General features: G+C 34.4%; 1 protein-coding gene across 1 annotated transcript in view; it reads left to right on the plus strand.

Moving 5' to 3' along the window:
* The window catches only part of ldbr (lariat debranching enzyme), a 73,138-nt gene that overhangs the window by 19,551 nt on the left and 40,837 nt on the right, over positions 1-12,750 (plus strand). Inside the window, exons 8-11 of the mRNA XM_080160548.1 lie at positions 2,149-2,193; positions 4,381-4,450; positions 4,903-4,960; positions 7,182-7,313. Coding sequence (XP_080016674.1) covers positions 2,149-2,193; positions 4,381-4,450; positions 4,903-4,960; positions 7,182-7,313 — 305 coding nt within the window. The remainder of the gene's footprint in view (positions 1-2,148; positions 2,194-4,380; positions 4,451-4,902; positions 4,961-7,181; positions 7,314-12,750) is intronic.

A 12,750-nucleotide genomic window follows, 5' to 3' on the forward strand; every position in this document is an offset into this window, starting at 1 on the left:
AATTAGTTTTTAATAAGTTTTTCGTTATGTTTGGAAATTTTGTTTTTCCACTATGAGTTTGAAAGAATAAAAATGTGAGAAAAACATTTTTTACTGCACATTTTTTTGGAGTTCTGTTTCAATTAGATTACATAATAACGTATATGTTTACTCAAGGAATCCATTCAAGATCCCGGAAATAATATATTAAGTTGGTTATATGCTCTTATAATACTGTTAAAGATTAGGGTTGGCAATCCGTCCAATTTTTGGACCGGATTCGGATTCTTTCAAAAATCCACCCAAAAAAACGGATTAATCCGTGGATTCCGGATTCTTATTTTTTTTGACAGATTCCGGATTTTTATTTTTTGACGGATTCTAACCCTAATATATTGTATTTGATAATTTATTTACGCGTACCAACTCTAGTCATAACAAAAGAATCCATCGTAAGGTTTTGGCGGTGGCATGCGCCCCAAATTATTAGGTTGAAAATGATTTATCAAATCCTGATTGGCTATTCAAAAAATTAAAACCAACAGTGGCTATAATTTATTATCATTGGGGATGTACATTGTACATAAATTTATTATCTATTGTCTTATCTCGTAAAATCACTGGGATGAAATAATATAATAATCGTTGTACTGTATTAACACTATACGAGAAATCAAACAATATGTATTTTAAATGTAATTCAAGAAATTGTTTGTTTTTCTGACAAGCTGCAAAAATAATTCGGTATTCTGAAAAAAACATCAGGTACTTTTTTATCTGTATGATAAATCAATCATCAAAAAAATAATAAGCATTTATCCCCTCGTATTATAGGCAGTTTTCCTTGGATAATAAAATGAAAAGTCATTAGTCCAGTTTTATTTGCCTCGATGGTCAGAGTGCCAACAAAACAGTGTTTATTTTTATTTGAGTATAATTTTTCATGCCATTGCAAAAAACGCGATCTTTGGTTTGTTTAAATGTCCTATTTGGCATTTTTCAAGAATGTCAAGCGTGGGAAAATTTTTAGAATGTGGGAACCATTTATTTTGATTTAAATGGTACATATGATTTTCATTTAAATTCATTTTTTGAACCCATGAGAAAATTTTTTAACGTGAGAACCATTTAATTTTCATTGAATTTCATTTTTTGGAAGTGTGGGAAAAAACGGGAGAAAAAATATGTTTTAATATAAAGAAATGTTCTATCAGTTTCAAACCTTTTTCATTCGATAGATCATTCTGACTTTGGAAAAACTGTCAGACCGATTTTTGAAATTCAATCTGTGAAAAAAGATATTCAAGTTTTAATTTTTTGTTTTGAAAATATTATTTTACATGTATTGACGCCATCTTGGATTATGATAATTTTTTTTGTTAGAAGATTTTTTTTCTAAAATACTTTTAAAAAATTTACTTTTTACAATAAAAAAAATCTTTGAACTTAAATTGGCCAATAATTCAAAGATTTTTTCTCTTTGATTTGGAAGATTTTTTATGATTTTTATTTTTAATGTCAAATAAAAACACAACAGTGAAAAAAATGAAAATTAAATGAAAAAACGTTTTATGATTTTATTCAAGAAATTATTTGCTAACATCACCTTTTTGTTGCAATAGAATGTTCTTTAAGCAAACAAAATTTAGCATAAATAGATATTTAAATCCCTCAGTATTAAATGATGAGCTAACGCTCGATCATTTAATACCTTGGGATTTAAATATCCATTTATGCTAAATTTTGTTTGCTTAAATAACTCATTGAAATGATTAATAACACAATAAGAAACTTAATCTTTTAAAATGGCTCCGAGCAGGTTCTAATTTAGCGGAATAAAATATGATATGAAGATACTTTGTAATTTATTTTCCGGTATGGCATCGAAACCGATTAATATCCAGTGAATTAGAACCGGTTCTCAGCTATACTGAAAACTTATGTTTGCCGGGGCCTTAAGCACCTCGGGGCCAACATAATCATATAATTTTTCATTTTAAAATCCGCGGAAAGCTGTCTATAATAGTATGCGATAAATATCTATTACTTCACACTTCTATAATTCGATAAAGATAAAATCATCGCATTATTGACAATAAAACAACAAAATATATTGATTATCTCTTCATAAGATAAGATTACCTAAGTAGAGAAATGCAATTTTTTTAACAGGAAGAAATTGAGCAGGATAAACTGGGATCAGGACCAACTTGGGTAGGTTTCATTTTTATTTTTATTTCTTATGTACAAAATTTTCTTTTTAAAATCTGAAAATAGCTTAAAGTAACTAATGGGCCAGTAGGTATTCTCCCTGAGAAGTACAATCTCGGCAAGTTGTTTGTAGGCTTTGTTCTACTCTTTTCTCTGAATCATCTTGTTTCTCGCTTTTCCTCTTAACTTTTTCTCCATGATTTCTACAGTTCACTTGTTCAAATTTTACACTGTCTTCACCCATTTACTTCGTCTAATTACTCGTTTAGGCACCACATTAGGCAATACTCTTTTCTCGTCACTCTATGGCTATTATCGTATCAATGTATGTAGGATGTATACCTAGTGGACTTGCATTTAAGAAGCGTTTATTATAAATATGACGCGCTTAGAACACCGAGCCCAATCGTCCGTTATGGACGGGCAGACACAAAAGAATATAAGCTCTGCGATGATATATCTTTAATTCTTATTGCAATGAAATAAAAACGTGTACCTACGAACAAAATTATCATATGTAACCGTGTTTATAAAAGAAAAGGATATAATAATATTACTTATTAATTTTGTTTGCAGAAAATACTTAAAATCTTCTTATACAATTTACTAATCCATAGTATTTTTGTATGAAATTTCATACAAAACAGTTGGTTAATCAACCCCTAACTGTGGCGTGAGGACGTCCAATAATTTTTTTGGGGTCGGTTTCAGAGTTTTTTTGGGAGAGTAATAATCCCCACCTCCTTCTAACCTCGAGTGTTCTTGCCGTTGTGGCGTAAATTGAACCATGCAGTTTGCTACAAAACACATCATAACAAAAGACGTTAAAATATCAGATGTGTAACAGAATAAAATAATACATTGGCACTTTTTTAAGCTGTAATGAGAGAATATCATCTTGCAAAGAAGGCGTAATAGCCAGGAATCTAAAGGGATAAGACAATGGCCGACAAATTGATATACATCCCCAATGATGACACACAAAATTACTCCTTCTGTAGAATAAAATTAGTGGTTGAAACGTTTGAACACTCAACTCAACAAACCAACCAATCAAAATTCAGAAAAAGCCTCCAAAGTTGTTAATCCAACGAATTAAGAAAACGTAATTGTACAACTTTGGGGACTAGTGTAATAAAAAGTTCGTTGTCCCCTCTCTCTGTGTAATAACATTGCAAGACGTGCTAATGTTATGTTTCCTTATTTAATTACATTTTTTCCTTTTTTTTTGCGTTACAATTAAACAAGGATGTTATAATTTATAGGAAGTGCAGATTAGGCTAGTTTCCTTTTGTTAGCTTATAAAGGCGTGTAGATTAATTTGACAATCATTTACATCTCCCTTCCTTAGATATAAGAGGGGGGGGGGTAAAAAATTTTTAAGAGTGGAGGTAATTTGCTTCTTGAGGGGGGGGGGTATAATTGCGCGTTAAACGCGCCGCGAATTTAATCTGTTGGCAGGGGTAAATTTCCCCCCTCCCTCCCCCCAAAAATTTTTTACCCCTAGGGTAAAATTTTTGCGGGGGTTAATTAATAATGTAAAAAGGTACCTAGCTAATAATGAAATACTATTAAATATTTAGTAGTAAAAATGCTGGAGGAGGGGGGGGGGGGCGTAATGACATCTAAACTTAAACAGTGAACAAAATGGTTTAAATATTGAGCTAGAAACAGACCTTTAGTATAGATGTATATACAGTCAACTACCTCCCTTCATTTTTCAAAGACCTCTTTCGCCTGCTTTTAAATTATTTTCTGCTACTTGGCTGTGTAATATAAGCGATACCATTGGTTGATTTTCAATGACCCAATAGAAAGGATGCACAAGACGGTTGTGATGGGGGGATACATCTATTTAACCCTTTTTCCTCTATTGTTTTACTCTAATGAGCTAGATTCTTGAAACTTGGTACAAAAGCCTAGTTCTATAGGTAATACATCTAAGTGAGAAAAAAAATTCAAAAGTTTGTACTTTTAAATTTATTCACTTTTAACAAAATGATATATGTAGTAATCTGATAATTCGAATTGCTTTACCCAAATGAGAAATATGACAAGCATATATTCACTGAAATGCAAGACCTTATCAGTCCAGGGTTGATGAGATCTTAAGCTTCATCCGGGCAGATAAGCAATATCCTTCTAAACTGTGTTTTATTTGTGTTTTATATATCTATTTATTTTATTAAGGAAATCCTTGAGACGGTGAAGCCTGACTACTGGTTTGCAGCTCATCTTCATTGTAAATTCGCTGCCTTGGGTAAGTTATTGTTCTTGTACACAATCCCCTATTTAAAGTAACAGATTGTCTGTCTGTGTTTGTCTGTTTGGAGCTTGAAAACGTACGATCCATAAGTGTAAACTAACATCCCTTTTGAAAACTGATTATTTTATTGAATAATAATTATCAAACATTCTTACAATTAGAATTAATGATATTTAATGACAGTTTCAAATAGTTAAAGAAAAATTTAAGTAATGCTTCGAAACCGATTGGTATCTGTTGGATTATAATCGGTTCAGAGCCATATTAAAAAACAATATATCGTTTTTTGACATAGACAATTTTTCACTGACGATAAAAAAATGTTAAAATTAATCAATGCCATTTTTTTGGCCCTCGGTTCCAACATAACAGGAATTAATCTTATAATTTTAATTTACTATTCGCGGAAACCTGTCTTTAATACGATAATAATAACTGTTTTGTAGTTGAGCACGAGGACGGGGAGAGAACCAAGTTTCTGGCTCTTGACAAATGTTTACCTGGGTAAGTTATTTTAGTTTTTATACAAGGGTTCGATTCCCTCACTCTGTAATTTATTGATGTGTGTTAATAACGATGTAACACATTTTCTTTCTGTAATTAATATCTGTTTTTGTATATCTGTAGATTAGTGTAAGATGACTTTACATAAACAAGAGCAAGTAATGTTTAATACTTTCCAGTAGTGAATCTTAATTTTTTTTTGCATTTATTTAAAGCAATGGACATTACAATACTGATTCCAAAAAAGAAATTAATTTTCATTGTTTTTTTTAAGAGAAAAAATATATTTTTAAGACTTATACCTATTCTTCTGATATCTATAATACAAAGTAGCTTGATGTCTGTCTGTCCGTCCGTCTGAAGCTTAAGATCTTGGTAACCACTGAACCGATCGGATTCTACTCTTCAGGGAGTATTCCTACTGGTCCTGTGTTGGTTTTAGGCTATTTTCTTGGGGGGTGGGACACCCCCAACCCCCCCAAAAATAACCCCCCCCCCCATTTTTTTTGCAGAAGATTTCCTTTGTCCTTTTTTTTGCAGAAGATTTTCTTGGTCCTTTTTTTATGCAGAAGATTTCCTTGGTCCTTTTACGAATTTCGCCTAATTTTTTTTGATCACCTCTTGGGGCAAAGCCCCTAGAGGCTAGGGGCGAAGCCGCTAGTATAATATATGGTAAATCTTTTTGTGGAACCCTTGACTTGTGGTTATTTGATGATTCACATTCAGATTTTTTAGCATTTGACGATCGTCAATAGAGACACCTTGAACTCAGCAAAACGTTTGATAGAATTTCGACTCAAAATGCTGGACATTTTTCACTTTTCTTGAACTTAAAGTGGTGAAACAAAATATTTTTTGTCAATATATCAATTAAGAGTTTTGTTTTGACTTTTTATCTTGAATTTTCTTCAATTGCATTGCTTTTCTCATTAACATTATGATTAATTTATAGATGAAATTGCGTGTTATGACCATTATTATTTAATCAATTACGTTTCTATATTTGGTGGTAATTTTTATCAGAATCATTTTTACTTCTCATAAGTGCAACTCTCTGGAATACAGGGACAGGCAAATCTAAAATAATATACCCATTCATAAATTTGGTTTTTAACTTTTTATGCTACGTTTCAATGACTCTTTAAACCTCTAAAATACGCGTTAGTCAGCCCTATACTTTAAAATTTGCCTTATCTAAGGTGATTTTTATTTGCTTAAAGAAACTTAAAATAATTTTTTGATGTTTTATACCTAGGTTTTGTAAATCTAATTTTTCATTAACCAACGGAAAAAGTTTAACAAAAACTTATCTTGTTGAAATACTTTGTTCAGTATTGCTTCGAAACCGATTATTTCCGGTGTATTAGAACCGGTTTTTAATCATACTAAATATTATGTCATTATAGTATCGTATGCCAGATAATTTTCCACGAATATTCAAATAAAAATCAATACCATTTTAGTTAGCCCGGGTCTTCGGCACCTCGGAGATAATTAAACTGTTTTTAATTCTTAATGTTAATATCCGCGGAAAGCTGGCTATAATCCGATGCGATAAATAACTGTTCCAGGTTTGTGCATTTCAGTTGCATCAGAAATCTTAATAAGTTTTGTGTAAACTTTTTTCATTAACAATTCCTTTCTAAATATAGAAATGTTCTCACATACTATACATTATACAATCTCAAAATTAATTTTAAGTTACTCTTTGACTTGCTTATAGGTTTCTTTTATGTATTGTACATTGTACATATTTATAATAAATAAGATTTGAACTAATTGATTGCATATTGAGACATCATCACCTTATCAAGCACGAGATAACCTAGGTATTCAATCAGAAAGAATTATTTTTTGGAATAATACACGGAACTGTTGTTGAAAAGAGACTATCCAAGGAAAAACACACAGCTCAATTGTAGGAGTATATTTCGATTAAATTACATCTAATCCTTGTCAACCTTCTTTATCATAGTTCTTTACTGTACAAAGGTTTGTTTGAAATTATTTTTTCTAAACACAACATAAAATAGTTATTTTTTATACGCTAATTAAAAAATGAAATAGTTTATGCCACCTGTGACCTAATTAGACCTCTATCGGATCAGTGGTTCAAAATCTTAACGGAACGACTTCAAAACTACAATATATAAAGTTTGTCCCAATGCATTCTGGAAAAAAATCTATTTATTAGATAGAACCTAAGTTTTTATGATTTTAGGCGCAGGTTTCTGCAAGTACTAGATATTGGTGGACCTGTTGAGAACGAGGACATATGTTTCCAATATGACCCAACATGGTTGGCTATACTCAAGAATACAAAGCATCTTATGTCTGTGGAAAAGAAACCAAGGTAAGCACAAATATAGGCACAAAATTTGCTCAAACGGCTTGTTGAATTTTGAAAGTTTTCACTGGTTTTTAATCCTATTTAGAGAGAAGAGTCTCATATTGGTTTGCGGACAAGGACGTCAAAGCTTTTAATTTTTATATTCTCTTAACCACCTCAAAAATTGTGTGCGTTTGTTAGGAGAGTGTGGGGGGGGGGGGTACACGGCTATAAAACATCATTTATGAAAGTTATTAAGAAAGAGAGGGGTAGGTTTCTGGTAAAATCCGTAAAGGTTATGTGTTAGGGTTAAAAACAGTAGTAGAACGATAAAAATTTATGTTAAATTTTTTAAAAAAATTTTGTCTATAGGTAATTCTTTTCAATAAGAAATACACATATTTAGTGAATATTATCGTTCTACTACTATTTTAAGCCTTAAAACACACACTTTTACGGATTCTACCAGAAACCTACCCCTCTCTTTATATAATATACCTAATACTAATCATAATACTTACCTAATAAGCGTCCTTTTTAATATGCAGGGTTCGATGATAGGTAAATGACTTCATTTGGCAATTAGTTTAAATTCTTTATTCGTTGACTGATTTATAAACTTGAAAATATTATCAATTGCCTGAAGTTAAATGAGCTAACTTTCAATATATTGAGAGATTTATTGACATTACCCGTCAAGAGTAAAACATTAAATCTTTTAAATATAAGACATTATATGACATCTAAAGGGTTTGTTTTTGAGGTAGGAGAATGGCGTCAATAAAAAGGCATAAAACCATCCCAGATGCAATGCTAAGATTCCCTAAACGAAAGAACTAAATCTGTTGAGTTGTTTGCAAAGTCTTACAACGAAAAAAACCTTACCACCTTTTATACTACATTTTTCAATTAAGTTGTTAACTTGTTTTTTCAACGCTTAATATGGACATAATTATCCTTGTTATTTATTTATTCCTGTTATTACTACCCGATTGACGATCATAGCCAATTATAATTAATTAATAAGCATTAAAAATAAAAGCTTTATTCCTAATTGACAAGATGTATTTTACTTTTTATAGTATTTTTTAAGCGAAGCTTTTCTATAAGTCAAGGACGTCCATGCTTTTTATTTAGGGTAGTGGGTGTTAAGGTCTGTATATGAGGGTAAACAACCTTTGGGGATAAGGGGTAAAATAGTGCACGAAACGCACGACATTTTTTTTACCTCCTCAAAATTTTTAACTCGCGGATAACAATTAAATGGGGGCGGAGAGGGGAATAGCAATGTGAAAAAAAATTACCTAAATTTTAAAATCTAAGGATATTAAACAATGACGCGAGATAAAAATTTGGGAAGGGTTTTAGAGTTTTTTTCGGTAAGGATACTACCCACAGTGACCCACTCTAACCCACACCCCCTCCAAATGATAACGTTTGATGGTGTCTGTGCTTCATAAACGTATGAATGTCCTGTATTTATTTGACTTGAATCGTTAATACCTTTGACAATTGGACACACCGTTATAAACGGAGCATTCTAAAATTATGTTGAAAAGGAAAAGTGCTTAGAGTTTTAAAATGATAAGACAATGGACGATAAATTGATATACATTCCCAATAATAATAAACATTACCCCTCCTATTATTTTAAATTATCTGTTGAAACGTTAGGATACTGCTAGTTTTGAATCAACCAATTAATACCTATTCAATAAAAGTAACCAAATTTTTTTTAACCAATAACTCAGTTGACGTGGTTTGGAAACTTTAAGTACCAGTGTAATTTACAATACAATGTGCACCCCTCACTAGTAAGGACCTTCTTTTAGGATATCTAACATTTTTTATGGATAATATTATCTTTGTTTATCCAATTATTCTAGTCAAAGTGTTTTTTTTTGTTCTTTTCCTGTGTTATTGACATATTTATTAATACAACTTATATTATAATTTACATAAATGGTCAAAGTTGTCAAAAGCAGCCTTATTTAATAAGAAAAAAACAATTTGGCGTTTACTGGCACAAGGGTTTGGAATCAACTTGCATTTAGAGGAGGGAGGGGACAATGGGCAATTAATTCAATTTAAGAGTTTTCGCTGAAAGACCATGAAATCCAGATGTATCCAGAAAATGTTGAGGAAATTTTAAAGGGTGTGTTAATAAAAGGGGGGGGGGGGGGTTTAATGCAACCATCTCGTAATCAATGTATAAATGGCACTTAGAATTCGAATTTTGATCTGAAATTTTGCATGAGTAATCCTTGGTAGGTCTATTTTTCCTAAATCGAACAAAAAGTTGGAAAAGTAACGGCTGGCAGCTGGCGGCTCAGCCGTTTAGCCGTTTTTTGCCTATTTTCAGGGCAAATTCATCATTAATTACATAGGAATCAACTTTTAAAAACATATTTTTGGTTTAATTCATGCTAAATGATAGCAATAACCATTTTTAAAATTTCTAGTGCCAGCTGCTAAACGGCTAGAACCGGCTGAAAACGGCTGGGAGCCGCCAAGAGTATGATGAGTAGATAGGGCATGTGACATGTCTAGGGGTAAGTTTTTATGGTTGCTGAGCTCAAAAAATGCTACCAAAAATAGTGGCAGCCAATCCATATGGCAGGTGGGTAACAGCTGCAGCTCAGCTGGTAGCGGCCAAGAGTAGTATAAGTAGATGGGGCTTGTGACGTGTCTTGGGGTAGGTTTTTATGGGTGCTGAGCTCAATAATACTACAAAAAATAGTGGCAGCTCATCCATATGGCAGCTGGGTAACGGCCGCTGCTCAGCTGCTAGCGGCTAAGAGTAGAATGAGTAGATGGGGCTTCTGACGTGTCTAGGGGTAGGTTTTTAGGGGTGCTGAGCTCAAAAATACTGCCAAAAATAGTGGCCGCCCATCCATATGGTAGCTGGGTAACGGCCGCAGCTCACCTTGGAGTGGCCAAGAGTAGAATGAGTAGATAGGGCTTGTGACATGTTTAGGGGTAGGTTTTTATGGTTGCTGAGCTCAAAACTGCTACCAAAAATAGTGGCAACCAATCCACATGGCAGCTGGGTAACAGCTACAGCTCAGCTGGGAGCGGCCAAGAGTAGAATAAGTACATGGGGCTTGTGAGGTGTCTAGGGTTAGGTTTTAATGGGTGCTGAGCTCAAAAATACTACCATAAATAGTGGCCGCCCATCCATATGGCAGCTGTGTAACGGCCGCAGCTCACCTTAGAGTGGCCAAGAGTAGAATGAGTAGATAGGGCTTGTGACATGTTTAGGGGTAGGTTTTTATGCTTGCTGAGCTCAAAACTGCTACCAAAAATAGTGGCGACCAATCCACATGGCAGCTGGGTAACAGCTACAGCTCAGCTGGGAGCGGCCAAGGGTAGAATGAGTACATAGGGCTTGTGAGGTGTCTAGGGTTAGGTTTTAATGGGTGCTGAGCTCAAAAATACTACCAAATATAGTGGTGGCCTTTCCATATGGCAGCTGGGTAACAGCTGCATCTCAGCTGGGATCGGCCAAGAGTATAATGAGTACATAGGGCTTGTGACGTGTCTAGCTGAGCTGTAGCTGTTACCCAGCTGCCATGTGGATGGGCCGCCCCTATTTTTGTTAGTATTTTGAGCTCAGCACCCCTAAAAACCTACCCCTAGACACGTCACAAGCCCTATCTACTCATTCTACTCTTGGCCGCTCTCAGCTGAGCTGCAGCCGTTACCCAGCTGCCATATGGATTGGTCGCCACTATTTTTGTAGTAGTATTAAGCTCAGCAAACATAAAAACCTACCCCTAGACACGGCACAAGCCCTATCTACTCTTCATACTCCTGGCCGCTCTTAGGTGAGCTGCGGCCGTTACCCAGCTGCCATATGGATGGGCCACCACTAATTTTGGTAGCATTTTTGAGCTCAGCACCCATAAAAACCTACCCCTAGGCAATAGACATGTCACAAGCCTACCCCTAAACATGTCACAAGCCCTATCTACTCTTCATACTCTTGGCGACTCTAAGGTGAGCTGCGGCCGTTACCCAGCTGCCATATGGATGGGCTGCTTCTATTTTTGGTAGTAGTATTGAGCTCAGCACCCATAAAAACCTACCCCTAGACATGTCACAAGCCCTATCTACTCATTCTACTCTTGGCCGCTTAAAGATGAGCTGCGGCTGTTACCCAGCTGCCATATGGATGGGCGGCCACTATTTTTGGCAGTATTTTTGAGCTCAGCACCCCTAAAAACCTACCCCTAGACATGTCACAAGCTAAACCTACTCATTCTACTATTGGCCACTCCCAGCTGAGCTGCGGCCGTTACCCAGCTGCCATATTGATAGGCTACTTCTATTTTTTGTAGTATAATTGAGCTCAGCACCCATAAAAACCTACCCCTAGACTCGTCACAAGCCCTATCTACTGATTCTACTCTTGGCTGCTCCCAGCTGAGCTGCAGCTGTTACCCAGCTGCCATATGGATGGGCCGCCACTATTTTTGGTAGCATTTTTGAGCTCAGCAACCATAAAAACCTACCCCTAGACATCTCACATGCCCTATCTACTCTTCATACTCTTGGCGGCTCCCAGCCGTTTTCAGCCGGTTCTAGCTGTTTAGCAGCTGGTACTAGAAATTTTAAAAAATGGTTATTGTTATCATTTAACATGAATTAAACCAAAAATATGTTTTTAAAAGTTGATTCCTACGTAATTAATGATGAATTTGCCCTGAAAATAGGCAAAAAACGGCTAAACGGCTGAGCCGCCAGCTGCCAGCCGTTACTTTTCCAACTTTTTTTTCGATTTAGGGAAAATATACCTACCAAGGATTACTCATGCAAAATTTCAGATTGAAATTCGAATTCTAAGTGCCATTTATACATTGATTACGAGATGGTTGCATTAACCCCCCCCCCCCCCTGTAGAAAACTATAAAGTAAGAAAAAAGTTCCAAGAAAAAAAACATTCATTTGAAAATTAGATTACCAGCACATCAGAATGACGTAACCATTCTCTAATTAATTACAAGAAAAATCTCCCTGGAACCCGTTCAACCCCATAGCCCCATAACCACAAATTGTAAGGGTTCTTAGATTGTTTATTACATAAATATCACAATAAAGTTTTTATCTATGAAATGATATTTTCTGGAGAAAAAAAATTGTTAAAACCAGCCATCTCATAACAAATTAAGTTTATTGATACTCGTCTGCAATATTCAAAACTAACGTTGCGAGTTAGCGGCATTTGGTGCGCTAGTACCCAAAGTCTGAGACCCCTAAAAATTGAATATTTGATCCATTGTCCCCTCCCTTACTCCCTGATTTAGAGGCTTTCATTAAATTGAAATATATATGTCTATAGCTTCATTTAAGCCAAGAGTAGTTATGCTACTTACTGTCAAAAAATATTTTAATTTTCAAAATATCAAATAGCTGATAAGCAAAATGTTTTGCATAAAATAGCTATGTAATTACAATTGTA

This window comes from Acartia tonsa, chromosome 5 (genome assembly GCF_053477335.1).
Source record: "Acartia tonsa isolate MP-2025a chromosome 5, ASM5347733v1, whole genome shotgun sequence".
Taxonomy (NCBI): Eukaryota; Metazoa; Arthropoda; class Copepoda; order Calanoida; family Acartiidae; genus Acartia; species Acartia tonsa.